Source organism: Pelophylax lessonae (assembly GCF_965119305.1).
Source record: "Pelophylax lessonae genome assembly, chromosome: 1".
Taxonomy (NCBI): Eukaryota; Metazoa; Chordata; class Amphibia; order Anura; family Ranidae; genus Pelophylax; species Pelophylax lessonae.
The window spans coordinates 552978758-552996684 of NC_138768.1; the positions used below are offsets into that span (position 1 = coordinate 552978758).

The 17927-nt window shown below is 43.0% G+C and overlaps 1 protein-coding gene across 4 annotated transcripts in view; it reads left to right on the forward strand.

Annotated features, from left to right (window-relative positions):
* TMPRSS9 (transmembrane serine protease 9) overlaps nucleotides 1-17927 on the forward strand; it is a 210483-nt gene that overhangs the window by 93346 nt on the left and 99210 nt on the right. For 2 of the 4 annotated variants that reach the window (XM_082255368.1, XM_082255370.1), the window contains exon 3: nucleotides 17423-17560. In XM_082255368.1, the coding sequence (XP_082111494.1) occupies nucleotides 17423-17560 (138 nt within the window). Of the gene's footprint in view, nucleotides 1-17402; nucleotides 17561-17927 lie in introns of all 4 variants that reach the window. The other 2 variants (XM_082255367.1, XM_082255369.1) reach the window with 2 other exon arrangements.

Sequence of the window (17927 nt, forward strand, 5' to 3'; positions counted from 1 at the left end):
GTTAAGACTTTCACTTCTCTGGGCTGTGCCTGAATTACTGCTTCACTACATGTATCCAGCAGGCTTATGGGCCATACGCACTATACAATTTTGTTTTGTATTTAGGTCTTGTGCTGCCCTTGGCCGGACTAAACTCGTGCACCCCCTAATTTACCTATGACCCACCCCTTCCTGTCAAGGCCACACCCCTTCATGTTTCAGACTCACCCTGTCATCTGTAAACCACACCCCTTCCTCGTTAGGCTCCACCTCTTCCTCTCTGTACATTAAAAGTGGGTACAAAGTGCCTACTTGTATATTTTGTTGTTTTGTATGGGTACGTTGGTTAGTGGGAGCGCTCCTGGGGGCCCCCACTAGGCAGCGGGGATGCCAATCCACAGGACCAGCGGCCGCAATTGCCCCCCGGGCACCCGCGATTGCCCCCCGGACTCCCCGCTGACAGAGAACGATGTTCTGCTGTTGTAAACACAGCTGACCGTTGTTCTCTCTGAAATTATCAGAGCGCCTGTGATCCTTCTATATAGAATCACAGGTCTCTATGTTCATTTCACAAGCCCCTCCCCCATACAGTTAGAAAACACCCCCTAGGCTCACACTTAACCCTTTGATCACCCCCAGGTTAACCCCTTCCCTGCCAGTGTCATTATTACAGTAACAGTGCATATTTGTAGCAAGGATTACTGTAGTAATGTCACTGGTCCCCCCAAAAGAGTAAAAAATGTCAGTTAGGGGTCCGATCTGTCCACCGCAATGTCGCAGTCCCTCTATAAATCCCAGATCGCCGCTATTACTAGTAAAAAAAAATAAATAAATAAATAAAAACGACTTAAATCTTTCCCCTAGTTTGTAGACACGATAACTTTTGCGCAAACCAACCAATATACGCTTATTGGGATTTTTTTTTTATCCAAAAATATGTAGCAGAATACAAATTGGCATAAAAGAATGAAAAAAATAGATTTTTACATTTTTTGGGGGAATGTTATATAGCAGAATGTGAAAATCAGAATTTTTTTTTTCCAAATTGTTGCTCTTTTTTTGTTATAACGCAATAAATAAAAATCGCACAGGTGATCAAATACCACCAAAAGAAAGTTCTATTTGTGGGAAAAAAAGGACATTCATTTTTTTAGGGTACAGTCTCGCACGACTGTGCAATTGTCCTTTAAAGTAATGGAGTCCTGAATCGCAAAAAAATGGCCTGGTCATTAGGGGGGGAAATCTTCCAGGGCTGCTGGCATGGTGCAGGGGCTGCGGGCATGGTACAGGAGATGCAGGGGTAGCGGGCATGGTGCAAGGGCTGCGGACATGGTACAGGAGATGCACTCATAGTGCAGGGGCTGTGGACATGGTACAGGAGATGCAGGCATAGTGCAGGGGCAGCATGGTACAGGAGATGCAGGGCTGTGGGCAGCATGGTACAGAAGATGCAGGTCTGTGGGCAGTGTGGTACAGGAGATGCAGATCTGTGGGCAGCATGGTACAGGAGATGCAGGTCTGTGGGCAGTGTGGTACAGGATATGCAGGTCTGTGGGCAGCATGGTACAGGAGATGCAGGTCTGTGGGCAGCATGGTACAGGAGATGCAGGTCTGTGGGTAGCATGGTACAGGATATGCAGGGCTGTGGGCAACATGGTACAGGAGATGCAGGGCTGTGGGCAGCATGGTACAGGAGATGCAGGGGCTGTGGGCAGCATGGTACACGAGATACAGGGCTGTGGGCAGCATGGTACAGGAGATGCAGGGCTGTGGGCAGCATGGTACAGGAGATGCAGGGCTGTGGGCAGCATGGTACACAAGATGCAGGGCTGTGGGCAGCATGGTACAGGAGATGCAGGGCTGTGGGCAGCATGGTACAGGAGATGCAGGGCTGTGGTCAGCATGGTACACGAGATGCAGGTCTGTGGGCAGCATGGTACACAAGATGCAGGGCTGTGGGCAGCATGGTACACGAGATGCAGGGCTGTGGGCAGCATGGTACACAAGATGCAGTGCTGCGGGCATGGTACAGGCATGGTACAGGCAATAGCCGAGCGTGTACGGGCTTTCGCGAGCGGCGGCGCATGCGCAGTGCGCATGTCGGGCTGGCCGCGGCCATTTTTTTTTAGGTTTTAGCAGCAGAGCGCGGGGTTTTTTTCAAGTGCCGCCCTAGGCCTAGGCCGACAAGGCCTAGGCCTAAATACAACAGTGATGTACAGTACGGTTAAATTTGCAAAGCTTTCAAACAAACTTCTTTCACGTTGTCATTATGGGGTATTGTTTGTAGAATTTTGAGGAAAATAATGAATTGAATCCATTTTGGAATAGGGCTGTAACATAACAAAATGTGGAAAAAGTGAAGTGCTGTAAATACTTTCCAGATGCACTGTATATGATCCATTATGATGGGACTATTGAGGTTTTTATTATGTTTGATCTAAAAAAAGGAATGTGAGTTCACTTAAGCCTAGTACACACTAGTAGTTTTTTTTTGTTCATTCAACTCAGCAGGGCTGAACGAGGTCTCTGCATTGAAGGGGGCATGTACGCTGGTCACTGCATTGAAGGGGGCATGTACGCTGGTCTCTGCATTGAAAGGGGGCATGTACGCTGGTCTCTGCATTGAAGGGGGCATGCACGCTGGTCATTGCATTGAAGGGGGCATGCACGCTGGTCTCTGCATTGAAGGGGGCATGTACGCTGGTCTCTGCATTGAAAGGGGGTATGTACGCTGGTCTCTGCATTGAAGGGGGCATGTACGCTGGTCACTGCATTGAAGGGGGCATGTACGCTGGTCACTGCATTGAAGGGGGCATGTACGCTGGTCACTGCATTGAAGGGGGCATGTATGCTGGTCTCTGCATTGAAGGGGGCATGTATGCTGATCTCTGCATTGAAGGGGGCATGTACGCTGGTCACTGCATTGAAGGGGGCATGTATGCTGGTCTCTGCATTGAAGGGGGCATGTATGCTGATCTCTGCATTGAAGGGGGCATGTATGCTGGTCACTGCATTGAAGGGGGCACGCTGGTCACTGTTTTGAAGGGGGCACACTGGTCACTGTGCATTGAAAGGGGCACGCTGGTCACTGTGCATTGAAAGGGGGCACGCTGGTCACTGTGCATTGAAAGCGGCACACTGGTCACTGTGCATTGAAAGGGGGCACGCTGGTCACTGTGCATTGAAAGGGGGCACTCTGGTCACTGTGTATTGAAAGGGGCACGCTGGTCACTGTGCATTGAAAGGGGGCACGCTGGTTTCTCTGCATTGAAAGGGGGCACGCTGGTCTCTCTGCATTGAAAAGGGGCACACTATACCTTAATTACTGAAGGCCCCTTTCACACTTTTGTGACCTCAAAGTCACGCAATTTTTACAGCGTTTTTTGCCGCAAAGCAATGCCTATTACATTTTTCTGTTTGCGCCCCCCCCCCCCCCCCCCCAAAAAAATTTTGAGCACCAGCTGCCACTGGTCTGCAGTACACACAGGACAAAGTTTGGCCTGTTTCTGTAGAACGGACCGATGCTGTCCGACATTCGGCCCGCATGTACTAGGCTTTTCTTCTGATTCGATCACCTCCTATCTCATATTTGTCTTTTAATGTAAAAAATGATTAGTGCTTTATTTCTATTAAAAACAAAGCACCACAATGACAGAATAATGTTTCCAATCATTCTTATTTCATTACATATACGCCATATCCAATGTTAGGTCCATACTCAAAGCTCTTGAGTCAAAACAGGATTCTTGCTGTCTGCGCTGCATGGCTGGTCACTTTCCCCTGTGCCAGAGTATGTTACTGTCATCTTGTTTCTCTAATTAATTGCTCTGGATTGTTGATACATGTCCAACTAATACCTGTTCTATCATCAGTTCATCTAGAACACCCGGCTACTTTAGCATCATTTTATTTAACAAGATGTCCTAGTTTCCAGTGCCAAGCCAAGATTTGACATGCATACTTCAAATTCCAAGTCCTTGTTCCCATTTTCTCTCTTGAAGGCACTGACCTCACAATGCTCGTTTTGTTGCATTTTGGACAGGTTTCTGCTAAAATCAAACTGTGAATAACAATGTTCCCTGCAAATAAGATAGGAAATGTTTATTCCCTCTTCTCCGTGCCACTGAACGCCACTATAATGAAGATTAATTGCCACCTGAATACTCCTAAGATATACACTTCCAGAAATGTCAATCTTATGTTTCTCCATTGTGGTATTAAACCTAAAAACAAAAATGTAGTATTTTGTAGCCTACCAATCCTTAAAGAGGTTGTAAACCTCAGAAAAATAAAAAAAAAACCTGAAATACAAAGGCATAATGAGCTAGTATGCATCGCATACTAGCTCATTATGAAATACTTACCTTAAAACGAAGCCCCCGCAGTGCCACTCACTCACCAGTAACACGGCCGACATGTTCAGCCGTCTTACTTCCAGGTTCGCCTCATCCAGTCGTCTGATTGGCCGGAGGCGCGATGACGTCACTCCCGTGCATGCGTGTGGGAGCCGCCGTTTCTGGCACAGGGCTCTGAAGAAACGGCACAGGCAGCTGATCCTTCATCGGCTGCATGCAATGTAAATATCTCCTAAACAGTGCAAGTTTAGGAGATATTTACAGTACCTATAGAAAAGCCTTATCATAGGCTTTCCTATAGGTACAAACACTTCCTGGGGGTTTACAACCACTTTAATGCTAGTTGCTGCATTCATTTTCTTTTTTAGGCTTTTTTTCCCCTTATTTCTGCCTGGTGATCCTGCCAATAAAACACTCCCTGTCTTTGGGTGTTTTCAATATGGATGGAGGAGTAATAGAGACACATTTGAATAGCAGCACTGTTAATCTGGGCAGAGGGTAGTGGGGGATGCACTAGCAGTTTTAGGTGGACTTTACTAACAAATTAAATATGAACACCAGTAACACTTTTTAAAGTGTAACTAAAGACAAAACTTGTATCATTTTGGATAGAGTAAGGGAGGGTTATAGCCCCTGCAAGTGCTTTTTTTATTTATTTATTTTTTACATCTGTGTCTAATTGGCGAGATTCCTCTTCACTTCCTGTCCCATAGCCAAAACAGGAAGTGAAAGGAAATCCATCCAAAGTGATTGAATTGTGGGGTGTCATATACAAAAAAACAAACTGTGAATGATGTGTAAGACACATAGAAAAATATACAATACTGGCATAAAATCAAAAGATTTGTTTCAACTATCACTGAAAATTGCACAGGCTCAAAATTCAGCAGAACATAAAAATATGTCTATTCTTAGCTCATATGGGATAAAAATGTTTAAAGAAACTCCACATGTAAAAAATTCTTCTACAGAAGTACATGGGAATAAAATCAATGAATATGAACACATACTGTATGTTATACACACAATGGCAATTAAAAACAACAGATGTATATGATACATTGTATGTGAATGTAGACATATAGCACACCTGGGAATAAGACTTGATTAAAAATCTGGGGTGTCATCAGAACTAGTATCCCCATTGGAATATTTCCTCTCTATTATTGCTATGATGGCAACCCAAAATTTGTGATTTTTTTTTTTTTTTTACTTTACCTTTCAATGATAACGACAAAGAGGACAAATAGAGAGGGCGAATCTCCCTAAAGGGGGCTCAGACAGCTTAAATATTGAGTGTTCTATCTCTCTATTTGAAACAAAAAAAAGTTTTGCCTTTAGTTATACTTTAGGCAGTTACAGCAACAGTTTTTCTTTTCCTATTGGTATAAAGATTTTACATAAATGAAAAAGCTGACCATTGTGAGCACCCTGTCATTGTTAAATGGTTTGTCCCAACCCTCTTGGTTTGTGAAAGGAAGCTGAAAAGTAACAGACTTAAGCCCCGTACACACGCTACAAATTTCCGCTGACCGGTCGTCCGTCTTTTGTCCAGAGTGGTGTCCGTTGGTTGGAATGTGCTCTAGACTGCACACGAATTTTCCCGTACGACAGAATTCTACTTCAGAAGTGCTGTCATGTGTTGGATTGCTTTCTTTGTGTTCTTTCATCTCTGAGCATGCCTAGTCTTGCTCATAAGATTTTTCCCCATGGAAATCTGTACTAATGAGACGAAAATCGGACGCGTGTTGACGAAGGACAAAAATTTTATAGCCTGCACATCAGGATTTTGTCAGCCGAAAAGTCGGAGTCAGCTGTCGAAAGCACCAAACTAACAATCCAAAAAACGGCAGATCGGTCGTCGGACAAAATTTCCCTTCCGAATTTCTTATCGTGTGTACGGGGCTTTACTGGCCAGATTAACAGGTGAAAATAAAGTTTGAAAAGCCTAAGTATAGAAAATAATGCAGCCACCACATCTGTAAGATGTTACATATTACACCCTAAATATGGGTGTAACATGTTACAAAAGGTGGACTTATCCTTTACTAGCCTAAGCTTGTGAGAAGTTTATTTTAAATCGTTAGTGCAATTACTAAACTAAGAAAAGTTGAAGAATCTAAAAAAATAATAATAATAAATATATATATATATATATATATGTAGCTTTAATTTTCAACTCATTATTGGAAAAATGGTAGCTTGAACTATTCTTTGAAAAAGCCATTCTTGTTTTTACCATTCCCTAGTTTGTACAGTAATAATGTGTTTGAGTATGTCTCCCACAATATGAGGAGGGATATCTAGGACTTGAAATGGCATGCTCATGGGTTAAAGAAGATAAAGAGCCAACACCTCTTTCTGAAATTGGTCATGATGCCACACCAAGCTGAGGAGCTAACATTTGACATTGCAGTCTACCTCTAAAGACTTCAGAGAAACAAGAGATGACTTAAGCCCCGTACACACGTACCGATTGTCGTCATACAAACGTCGGCGGACGAAAGATCTGCCGATTGTACGCTTGTTAGTATGGTGCCTCCGACAGCTGTCTGTGCACATTCTGCGGACAAGAGTCTTTCTTGCAAACATGAAAATTTTTGTATGCCGACACCAGAACGGACGATTGTTCGCCAGTCAGTACAGAATTCTGCCGACACACAGCTACAAATCCCAACACGCATGATCAAACCAAATGAGTTCCCGGAAGAATTTTCTCTAGTAAACTCAACATTTTATTCAGAAAGAACTTTCGGCTCGCGGCAGTCCAAGAAATAGGTGAAATGCGGAGCACATGCTCATCTTGATAAATGTGAGAAGAAGGAAGATGCTGCTCATAATGCCATACTTTTCTAATAAAAAGGCATGTGTTCTGTTATGATGAAGATAATGTTTGTCTATTCTATCTGTTCTATCAAATTTTATAATTAAATAATTTGAACTCTTCACCATTATTATTTTTTTAACAGCAAAGATCTAACTGTTGATATGACCCTTTATTCTTGTCTGAATTAATGTCTAAAACATATTTTTCAGGTTATGCACAATATTAAACATGTTAACAAATTCAGATAGGCCATTTTTTACCTTCAATTTTCTTTATTTTTTGTATCTCAGAAAAAAAAACATGAAAACATCAATACTCTCCGTATAAAAAACTAAACATAAAAAAGGTCCATTTGGACAAAATTAAAATAGAAACTGGCAAACAGGGGTAAAATAAATAATAGGGGGTTACAAAAATTAAAGTTGCTGGTAACTGAAATCAGGTTGCCTTGAGGGCAGGTTTGGATCCTGCTGGCCATATTGCCACTGGCCATGTGGCATTTGGCGAGGTGGTGGGTGTTGTGGAGGTGGAGGTGGAAGTGGAGGTGGAGGGCACGGGTGCTCCTGGCATGCATGGCTGTGCTCATCAAGGATGCCGTTTTCAGCGTTTTGCAGCACATCCAGAATAATTTTTCTGGCATACTGACACTGCCTGAGGTCCACCTTATCTAAAATTTTGGCAGTCATGTTGCCGAAGGACTCATTGGCCTCCGGTTTCCTACGTAGGGCTATGGTGGCCTCCTGTATAAATTCATTGGTGATGTCGTCGATGTGTTTCCTCTTTTGCCTCCGTTTGGCAGGAGGAGGTGGTGGTGGAAATAGTTCCACAGGCTCTTCAGGCTCCGCAGGCTCCCCAGGCTCCTGGCTGCAACCTGGCTCCTCCTCAGTGACACTTCCCTGTTGATGAAATGAACAATTGATTAGAATGTTATAGTGTATATAAAAATGCATGTTTGTTATATTATTGTGAACAAATAGCAGACTTTACATACAGTGGCGTATCTAGGGTCTCCAGTGCCCTTGTTGAGGAGCTGTATTTGGCAACAACCCCCCCCCCCCCCAAGATCAATGTAAAAATGTAACCCACCCCCCAAAAAAAAATTAAAGGGCATCAAAAGTTTCTCATTTGCCCCTTGTTTGCCCAGTGTAGAGCTCTCTAGTGGGCAATCATTGTCTCAGGTGTGAAAAACAAGAAAGAGAGGGTTGAGAGCTAGAGAGAGGGAGAGAAAGAGGGGGTGTGAGAGAGAGAGGAGGGGGGTTGGAGAGAGAGAGAGGGGCCTGAACTTGCAGAGGGCTTTGATGTAGGGCATTGAGGGTGAAGCGGTGCAGGTAAACAGGAATAAGGGAGCCACCTGCCTTGCTGACCCAGAGTGAGAGACCAGAGACATGGAAGCAAGGATGGATGTATCATTTGCAGGAGCTGTTAGTTTTGTATTAAAAAAGGTTGAGCCAGAGGAATGCTGAGGCTACAGCAGTGTTTGTTATTACCGGAGGTGTGCTGGGGATGCAGCACTGTTTGTAAGACCGGAGGTGTGCTGGGGATGCAGTGAGAGGCAGTCTCAGTCTCCTGGTCTTTTGGCTCAGCTGCTCTCAATGTTTTACACCTGCATGAAGCAGCTCTCAATGTTTTACACCTGCATGAATCCGCCTGCAAACTGGGGGTTCTGGGGTGTGCAGGCTGAGTGGATTGTTCAAAAAAACAATAAACCAATGCCAATGTTTTTGTGACCCACCCCCCTTGGCCTGCGCCCCTGGCGGTTGCCTGTCATGCCAACCCCTTGCTATGCCCGTTTACATAAAGGGTCAATTATGGTTTAGCTTATAATTTTGTTACATGATTAAATTTTAGCAGACAATATATTGTGAAATGCCATACCTGAGTAAAACTCTCCTCCAGGAAATCCTCATCCTGGCTTGGATCAACCGACACTGAGCCCTCTGCCGAAGTAGAAGGCAGTGTTGATATGGATGGCCTGGATTCCAAGGTGTCAGACAGGAATCGCAGGTTATCATAGTACCACAGCCGTGGTACATGTATCTTCTGTGCACCTGCTCCAGACCGGGTGGACTTTTTTAATTTTTTTGACCTCCCGCCTGTAGGCAGTGCGAATGCTGTTTATTTTTCGCCTTACATACTCAAAATTTGCCCCAGGACAGACGGGCTTGTAGAAGGCCACCAAATGTTCCATGGCCTGTTTTTCTAGTTTTTTATTTTTATAATCAGCCGACTTCACTTGCCACAAACACGGCAGTTGCCTGAACTCATCAATGAAACTGATGAGAAAGTTGTGGCTGGTGTAATTGTCCACCATATTGCAGGACAGTATATGCCTGCAAGACACAAGACAACACAAAACATATTAAAATAGCATGTATTTAGGCACATAATAAAGATATTCCTAATAAAAGCTGTATAGGGCCCAAAACACACACTTTCTATTAAAATAGTCGTACCTTTGTTTGTGGGGAAAAGTCGTGATTCGCCGCTCGATCGTGCTCCAACCCTCGATATGTCCGCTAGCGAATCGTCGGCCGAACGATCTGGCGTCCTTTAAATACAGCGCAGGCGTCAACTCCTCCTCCAGTGGCGGGCTTGTGCAGGGGTGTGTACGTGCTGAAGATCAGGCCTACGTGCGACACTCACACCTGAAGCAGTGGAACAATCTTTTAATCAAGAAGAATGTCTGAAAGATCTCAGAGTTCATCAAGTGGGGGCCGAAGTGATTGGGCCACCAGAAAATCAAGGGCTACACCCATGACAAAGCCAGAAATGGTGGAGATGGTCTCCATTTTAGAAAAAATTGACTATGATGGCAAGTTGGCTAATTACGAGCGGCCCAATGCCAGGAAAGATGGCATCATGGATAAGGTTGTGGCCTGTTTATTGAAAAAATTCGGTGTTGAGCGATCGAAAGATCAGATTCGGAAACGGTGGTCCGACCTGAAACACCGTGAGCAGGATCAGCTTTCCCAAATCCATCGGATTCTGAAAAAAAGTAAGTTTTTTTTTTTATTTTTTTTTTTAAACATGCAATATGTTTTTTATAATTTGGTGTATGTTGTATTAACATGTCTAGATTATAATGTCTATGTAAAAAGTTAGATTACTCATTTTAGTTGTCATGTCGTGATTAGATCGATCTATTGTTGATGTTTTAGTATATGACATTAAAAGTCAGGAAGCCATAGTTAAAAATATATGTATTGTGTTGCAACGAACGTTCTTTCCTGCACGAATCTTCTCTGCAAACATTCCTATTAATCACAGATTATTAATCAAACCTTTAAATAGGAGAAAAAAGGTAATTGGTTCCTATGCACTGTCAAACATTAATGTACCATATTTTTCGTAGATAACTATGTACATGTCTTCATATTTGTTACTAAAAGAGCTATCAAGCAGGGCACCATGTCCTAACAAATGTACCTCTTGTGACTTTTATGATATGGCAACTTTTTTGGATTATGTAGATGAAGACATTATTCCTGAGGTGATTCTGGTGGAGCCAACAAGTGATGAGACACCAGAGCAACATGAAGGTTTGTAGGCACAGATTTTTGTGTAGTGGGATCATAGAAATATGTGTATTTGCAATGATTGTTTAACCTTATACTCTTGTATTCCCTTACAAATTTACATTGCAGATGTTGCGTCATGCCAGGATGTGGCATCCCCAGCCATGTCAGAACCCAGATTTCCTGGCAACTTGGCAATTAGCGTGGAAGCCACTTCCAAAACTGTGGAGGAACCAGGACCAAGTGTCCAAGAGCCAATTGTGTGCCCACGTAGGTTTTTTCATAATGATTTATATCAGTATTATTTTTAGCCTGCAATTGTCAACACTAGTTCCCTATGGGAGCCTCTTTATTTGAATGGAAGTGGCACCGTAAGTCGGATCAGGATGCTCTGACTTGCGGGGCCACCTGCGCTGTGAAGATTTTTGAGGGGGAACTACACAGACAAATTGAATAACCCACCGTGGGTGTCCACCCCAAGTTCACAACCAGGCCTTTTGTGTGTGGTATTGAGTTTGAGGGTAGGCCCACAACAAAAAGACAGCGTGGGTTACCCCCAAAACCCCTACCAGACCCTTATCCAAGCATGCAGCTTGTCAGGCCAGGAAAGAGAACGAGCAAGCGGAACAAACACCCCCTGGACCACAGCAGGACCCATGCCCTCAACATGGGGGGGTTTTATTGCTTTGGGCCAGGGGGCCTCTGCACCGCACACCCAAAAGCACCTTACTCCCATGTAGAGGAGGACAAGAGCCTCATCCCCACAACCCTGTCTGGTGGTTTTGGGGGGTCATGCGTCCAGGGGGTTCCTAGGAGTTTGGAAGCAACCTTTAACAAAGGGTGGTCCCCAGATCCCAGACCCCAATCACTATGTGAATGGGTATGGGGTACATAGTACCCCTACACATTAACCACATAAATGGAAGTGTATGTGAATAACGACAGGAGACGTTTCTGAAATGTTCTTAAATATCTTCATCCGGTCTTCTCCATTCTGCTCTTTGGATCTTCTCCTCTCCACTCTTCTGCTGTCCAATCTTCTGCTCTTATGTTGTCTGCTCTTTTGCCCTAGGCTCTTCTTCTTCCTCCTGTCCTGTCCTCCTCCGATGCTGTTGCCGTGCATTCTGCCCGTCTCTGGTCTCTGCATCTTAATATATATACATTACAACCATGCCCTCACAATGACGTCATCATGCGTTCACACCCCTAATGAATATATAGTAAGCTCAGGAGACCGGCAGAATCATCAGCAACAGCATTGGAGGAGGACAGGAGGAAGATGAAGAGCCTAGGGCAAAAGAGCATAAGAACAGGGTAGGTATTAACTTGAGAGGAATTTAAAGATTACCTGCACACCAAATGTTTCTATATTATGACCTCATGTAGGTGATTCACATTGACTCCGTTGTATTTTATTTTCCAGATCATGTATTACATACTTGCACATTGGCCAAATTGACCCGTGAGGCTCTTCAATGCTGCTCAGACCTCGAGCAAATAAAAGAGACTGCAACGGCATTGCAAGGAAAAATGCGTGATTTTGTGGACATGCTTGCCAAATTTTAAAAAAAATTTTTTTTAAAGTTTTTACTGTTTGTATTGGGATGTTCCAATTTTTATAGAATATTTTATGCCAGTTTTATGACACTCAGATGTTAAAGAGTGTACCCAAGTTTGGGAAAAGCACTTTCCAACACCCTAACCCTAACCCTAACCCTAACCCTGTGAATGTTTGATACTAAAACGTTTTTACATTCAACAATGTGTGTTCCATTCTTTATTTGACTTTCGTTGGGGGGTCGAGATCTAAAGCTGTGTAAAGAAGCATTACATGTATGATGGCTGTCCTATTCCCATATTTACATGTTAATGAAAGCATTTTGGACACTGCCATATGCGAGTTGCTGGAGGTGTCAATGAAATGTTAAAGATCCCAACCGTTTATACGCATATCACAGTGCGATCTGACATTTCATACAGGATGGGATCATACAAGTGGGAACGACTGTGCAATCCTATCCTGATGCAGCTGAATAAATGCATCATGTGCGACTTTTGTGCGAGTGCAGTGCGAATTGAGACATACACTTTGTATGGCTACATTCACACTGAACACGCACACAAGTCGCACATGACCCTTTATTTCAGATGTATCAGGATTGGATGGCACAGTTCTTCAGACTTGTGTAATACAATCCTGTGGAAAAAGTAAGTGGCGGGTCACCCTTATGAGATGCAGGAAGGATGCAAAGTCGCAGACTTCCCGCATCGCATAAGTGTGACTCAACACTCAAGGTACTAGCAGTCCTAGGATTCAATATGGCATTGATATTGGCAGTAGAAATCAGTGTAGGGAGATCAGTGTAATCTATAGTGTATTGCTTGTTCGTTGCTCTAGTTCACTTTCCATTACTTATATATATATAACACTTTGAGATGAACAATGATCAAGTTTCACATAACACTGACATATCCTAACATTGGTGGGCAGTGAGAAGGATGTCATAAATGAACACAACATAACAGGTGTAGGTACGTTGTTAATACCCTAATGTATTATATTAAATATATAGTATGGGCAACTTCTGGACAAGAACCACCAATGTAAGGTGACATTAGATGAACCTTGGGTGTGACCTAGTTCTCAATGTGACAGGGTTTGTGTAAATTTTGTGGGGTGCAGAAGGCCCTTGTATTTACACCACTGGCTCAAAAATAACACATGGCCATCATCACTGGTGAGAGACTACAGTAAAGAAACACACTGATGAATGTATTAACCCTTCCAAAGTCACACATATATAACACATGATTAACCCAAATAATTATGTTTGGCATATGTGCCCAAATTATTAGAATCCACAAAACAGAATCATTGCAATTTTGGTTTAATGTGTTTAAAAATAAGATATCTCTGACATTTATCTTGTGTGTCAAATCTTTAACAAGATTAATGTGTGTGTGACAGTGATTGCTGCCAGGACACAGCTCCTCTCCCCACAAAATAGTCCAGATATTCCTGGCGGATCTGACGGGCCCTGTGTGATGCCAATGCTGACCGTCCAACTTCCATTGACGTCATGGACTCCACTTGGTTAGAAGGTTGGGCCTCTCCACTTGTACCTGGCATAGCAGGGTCAATATCCAGTTGCTGCAAAACATAATTGTGTACATTCCTGCGTAGGAAGTTGTGCAAAATGCAGCAACACAAGACCACATTATCCACTTTGTACAGTGCCAGGTTTATGGACATCAGGAATATCCGGAACCGGTTGGCCATTATCCCGAAGGCATTCTCCACAACTCTGCGAGCTCTGGACAACCGGTAGTTGTAAATCCTTTGGTCTGGGGTGAGGTTCCTCTGAGGGTAGGGCTTCATGAGATGCTCCCCAAGCGCAAAAGCCTCATCTGCGATAAACACAAAGCTCATACCCTCAACAGTTTGCTCCCTGGATGGCAGGTTCAGAGTGCCGTTCTTTAGACGACGAGCGAACTCCGTCTGATCAATAACTCCCCCATCCGAATTGCGGCCATTTTTGCCAATATCCAAAAAAAGAAACTCATAGTTTGCATTAACTATGGCTAGCATGACTATACTAAAAAAACCTTTATAATTATAATAAAATGTGCCGGAATTCGGAGGGGGGACAATGCGGACGTGCTTCCCATCAATAGCACCCCCACAATTGGGAAAATTCCACTTCTCCAGAAATTGATCAGAAATCTCCAGCCATTGCTCTGCGTTTGAAGGAAACTGTGGGGAAAAAATAAAAATAAAATAATTAGTGCTTGAGCACATCACATTATTAATTACACACACAGTTGTCTGTTAAATGCTTATGCAACTTGTTAAAAAAATAAACAACAGGAAGGCAAAGGTTTGGATTTGGGGATGTAACATCTACATACATTTATTTTCAACCTCCTATTGTTCTTATATTGTAAAGGGCCATACACACTATAAGATTCTCTGAAGACTTTTTCGTGCAGATTTACCTTTTCTATGTAGTGCAAGGGCCTACCAGATTGCATAGGATTTGAAAGTGTTTGTTGGACCTCATATTATTTGGTTTTGGTAAATCGGAAGGATAAATTGTTCTGACAATATTCTAGTGTGTATGGCCCATTATACTCACCAGCTAGAGCTGAGATTTACAAACTAAAGCCCTCCAGCTGTTGCAGAACTACACATCCCATGAGGCCTTGTAATTCTCTGACATTCACAGACATGACTAGGCATGATGGAAATTGTAGTTCGTGAACAACTGGAGGGCCATAGTTTGAAGACCTCTGAGCTTGAGCTTTGGTATATGCTGACTTTGAGATTTAGCATGTGGGTGGGGGATGGGTAAGTAAAACTGGGCATTTATACATCAATATGGGCTTGTGGTCAGTGAAGGTTTTAACATCATTACATAAACATACACAATCATAGGTGGGAATGGATGGACTGATGTATTTTAGATAAATCATAAACTAGGTACTAAAACATTGGCCAAGGAATAATTGTTTGAGGGAAAGCAATAAAATTAGAAAAATTCGACATACTGTTAACAGGCAATGCGTTTAGGGACACATAGGAGAGAATGGTGGGGTGGTTAGTGGGTCATTTTACAAATGGTTAAAGATAATCTACATCTTTACTACTATGTGCATGCGGACAGAGGGTAGTTTACAAATAATGGCCTGTGTCAATTGCTGTACATCCAAAAACATCATAATTCGGGTGAAACTACTAATACATGTAATGTAAAAAATCAAACATACCTTGATATAGTCCTTCTGCAAGACCTTGATGATGGCAGAGCAGGTCTCAGGGATGATGACTCCAAGTGCTTGGGGGGAGATGCCTGTGGTGAACTTCAGATCCTGCAGGCTTCTCCCTGTTGCAAGATACCTCAACGTCGCAATTAACCTTTGCTCAGGAGTAATTGCAAGCCGCATACAAGTATCCTGCTTCAGAATATAGGGGGACACCAGGGCAAGAAGACGGTGAAAGATGGGATCCGTCATCCTCAAATAATTCCTGAAGTCATCAGGATTATTTTCCTGGAGCTCCCTCAGCAAGGACATATGAGAAAATTGATCACGGTTAAGCAACCAATTTTTCGTCCAGGAGGTCCGCTTCTTCTTCCTATTGCTCGTACGTCGTCTCAGAGCCAAAACTCCAACACTAACGACAGCAACGGACGAATTCACGGTCGCCATAATAAATTCTCGAACGATGTCTCGGAAAATAGCGAAATGTCGTCAACCAAACAAATGCTACCGAAATCAGCGCGAGATGCCCAGAAGGGTCACGGCCAAACACTCACTTCCTCTTTTGTAGCGGCGAACGTGCGTGGAACGTAGTGACGTCATTTTCTGTCGGCAGACAAATGTCCTGGGCAAGTTTTGAGCACTTTTCAACAGACAAACAACAAACACGCCAGCCGCGAACATTTGTAGGACGTTCTGTCTGCCGACGATCGGTACGTGTGTACGGGGCTTTAATGTATTATGCAGAGAGTCCTGTGACTCCTCTCAGCAGTCCCTATCCCTTTCAGCTCAAATCTACCCATTTGTGACCAGAGATAGCCAAAGTGAGACATTAAAGAAAAAAGTAAAGAAAAATGTAAAGAAAAATGATATACTCAATTCTTTTCCATACTATACATTCTACTCTTTTTCTGTGTATTTGTTTCTGCTTTGTATATCGCTAAATGTATATCAGCTACCACTGAAAAAAATGCAGATAAGCCGCTCAGGTGAAGATAAGTAATCAGGTGCAGGTCAGATCCGTAGTCTCCAGCAGCATCCTTAAACACAAAATGATGACCGCACTTCGATGTAAATGAACATGTAGAGTTTATTCACCACTGTAGATCCAAAGCTGGACTTCAATACATCACGGACAAGGACAAAAGGTTTCCTTGTCCATGATGTATTGAAGTCCAGCTTTGGATCTACAGTGTTGAATAAACTCTACATGTTCATTTAAGCCCCGTACACACGATCAGATTATCGAACGATCTGTCGTCCGTTTTTTGTGGCATGCTAGTCTGATGTGGAAAGTGAATAGGTTATTTTTTTAATACGAATTTTCCCGTACGGCAGAATTCTACTTTAGAAGCGATGTCCTGTGCTGGATTGCTTTGTATGTGTTCTTTCGTCTCTGAGCATGCCTAGTCTTGCTCTTAAGATTTTTTTCTGTCTAAATCTGTACCGAGACGAAAATCGGACGTTGTATTATGGACAACAAAAATTTTATAGCCTGCACATCAGGATTTTGTCAGCCGAAAAGTCGGAGTTGGCTGTCGAAAGCACCATACTAACAATCTGAAAATCGGCAGATCGGTCGTCAGACGAAATTTCCCTTCAGATTTTCTTATCGTGTGTACGGGGCTTTACTTCAGAGAGCGGTCATCATTTTGTGTTTAATTATATCAGCTACCAGACTGGGATCTGCCTCCTATGTACTGTATGTCTACTCATAATTTGTGTGTACTGAATTTAATTGCTGGTTCACATCAGTGTGATTTCTTATGCGACTTGAGTCTCATGACAAGCAAAAACACATTGTTGCGATTTACAGTGTGGCTTGGCTGTCAACCACATCAAATATCGCAGTAGTGTGAATGCAAGCTTAGATGTAGGAAAGGTTTGCTCACTATTGTTTATCAAAATGAACATTTTATGGTGTTTGTTCAAGCAATAGTTGCCCTGATCCTTGTTTACTGTCTACAGCTCTTTTGTTACAATGGCAGGACAGCAGTGTGTGGGTATGGAAACTGTGCCACACATGGAGAAGGTGAAGGATAGACACACATCATCCTGCAAGTGGACATTAGCCTCTGTACTTCTTGGAGGCACAGCCATTAGTATCATCACAGGATTATTAATAAGTAAGTTATTACAGGTCACACTTGGATACTGACAATATTATTCAAATGCTTATAAATGATGAAATGATGTTAAAGTATAACTAAAGGCAAAACTTTTTTTTTTTTAGTTCTGGGTAGAGTGGAGATAGAGTAGAACACCTGTCAGTTTTTATTGCTGTCTATGCCCCCATTAAGGAGTTGCATTCTCTCTATTTGTCCTGTTTACCATCATCAATGAAAGGGAAAGTAAAAAAAAAATCCCAAATTTTGGGTTGTCCCCAGAAACGTAATGGGGGGGGGGGGTAATGTTTCAACAGGGACACTAATTCTGGTGAGCTGGGGGTCCCCAAGGAATTCCCTAAATTTCCCTAAGTTTGCAGGAATTTCC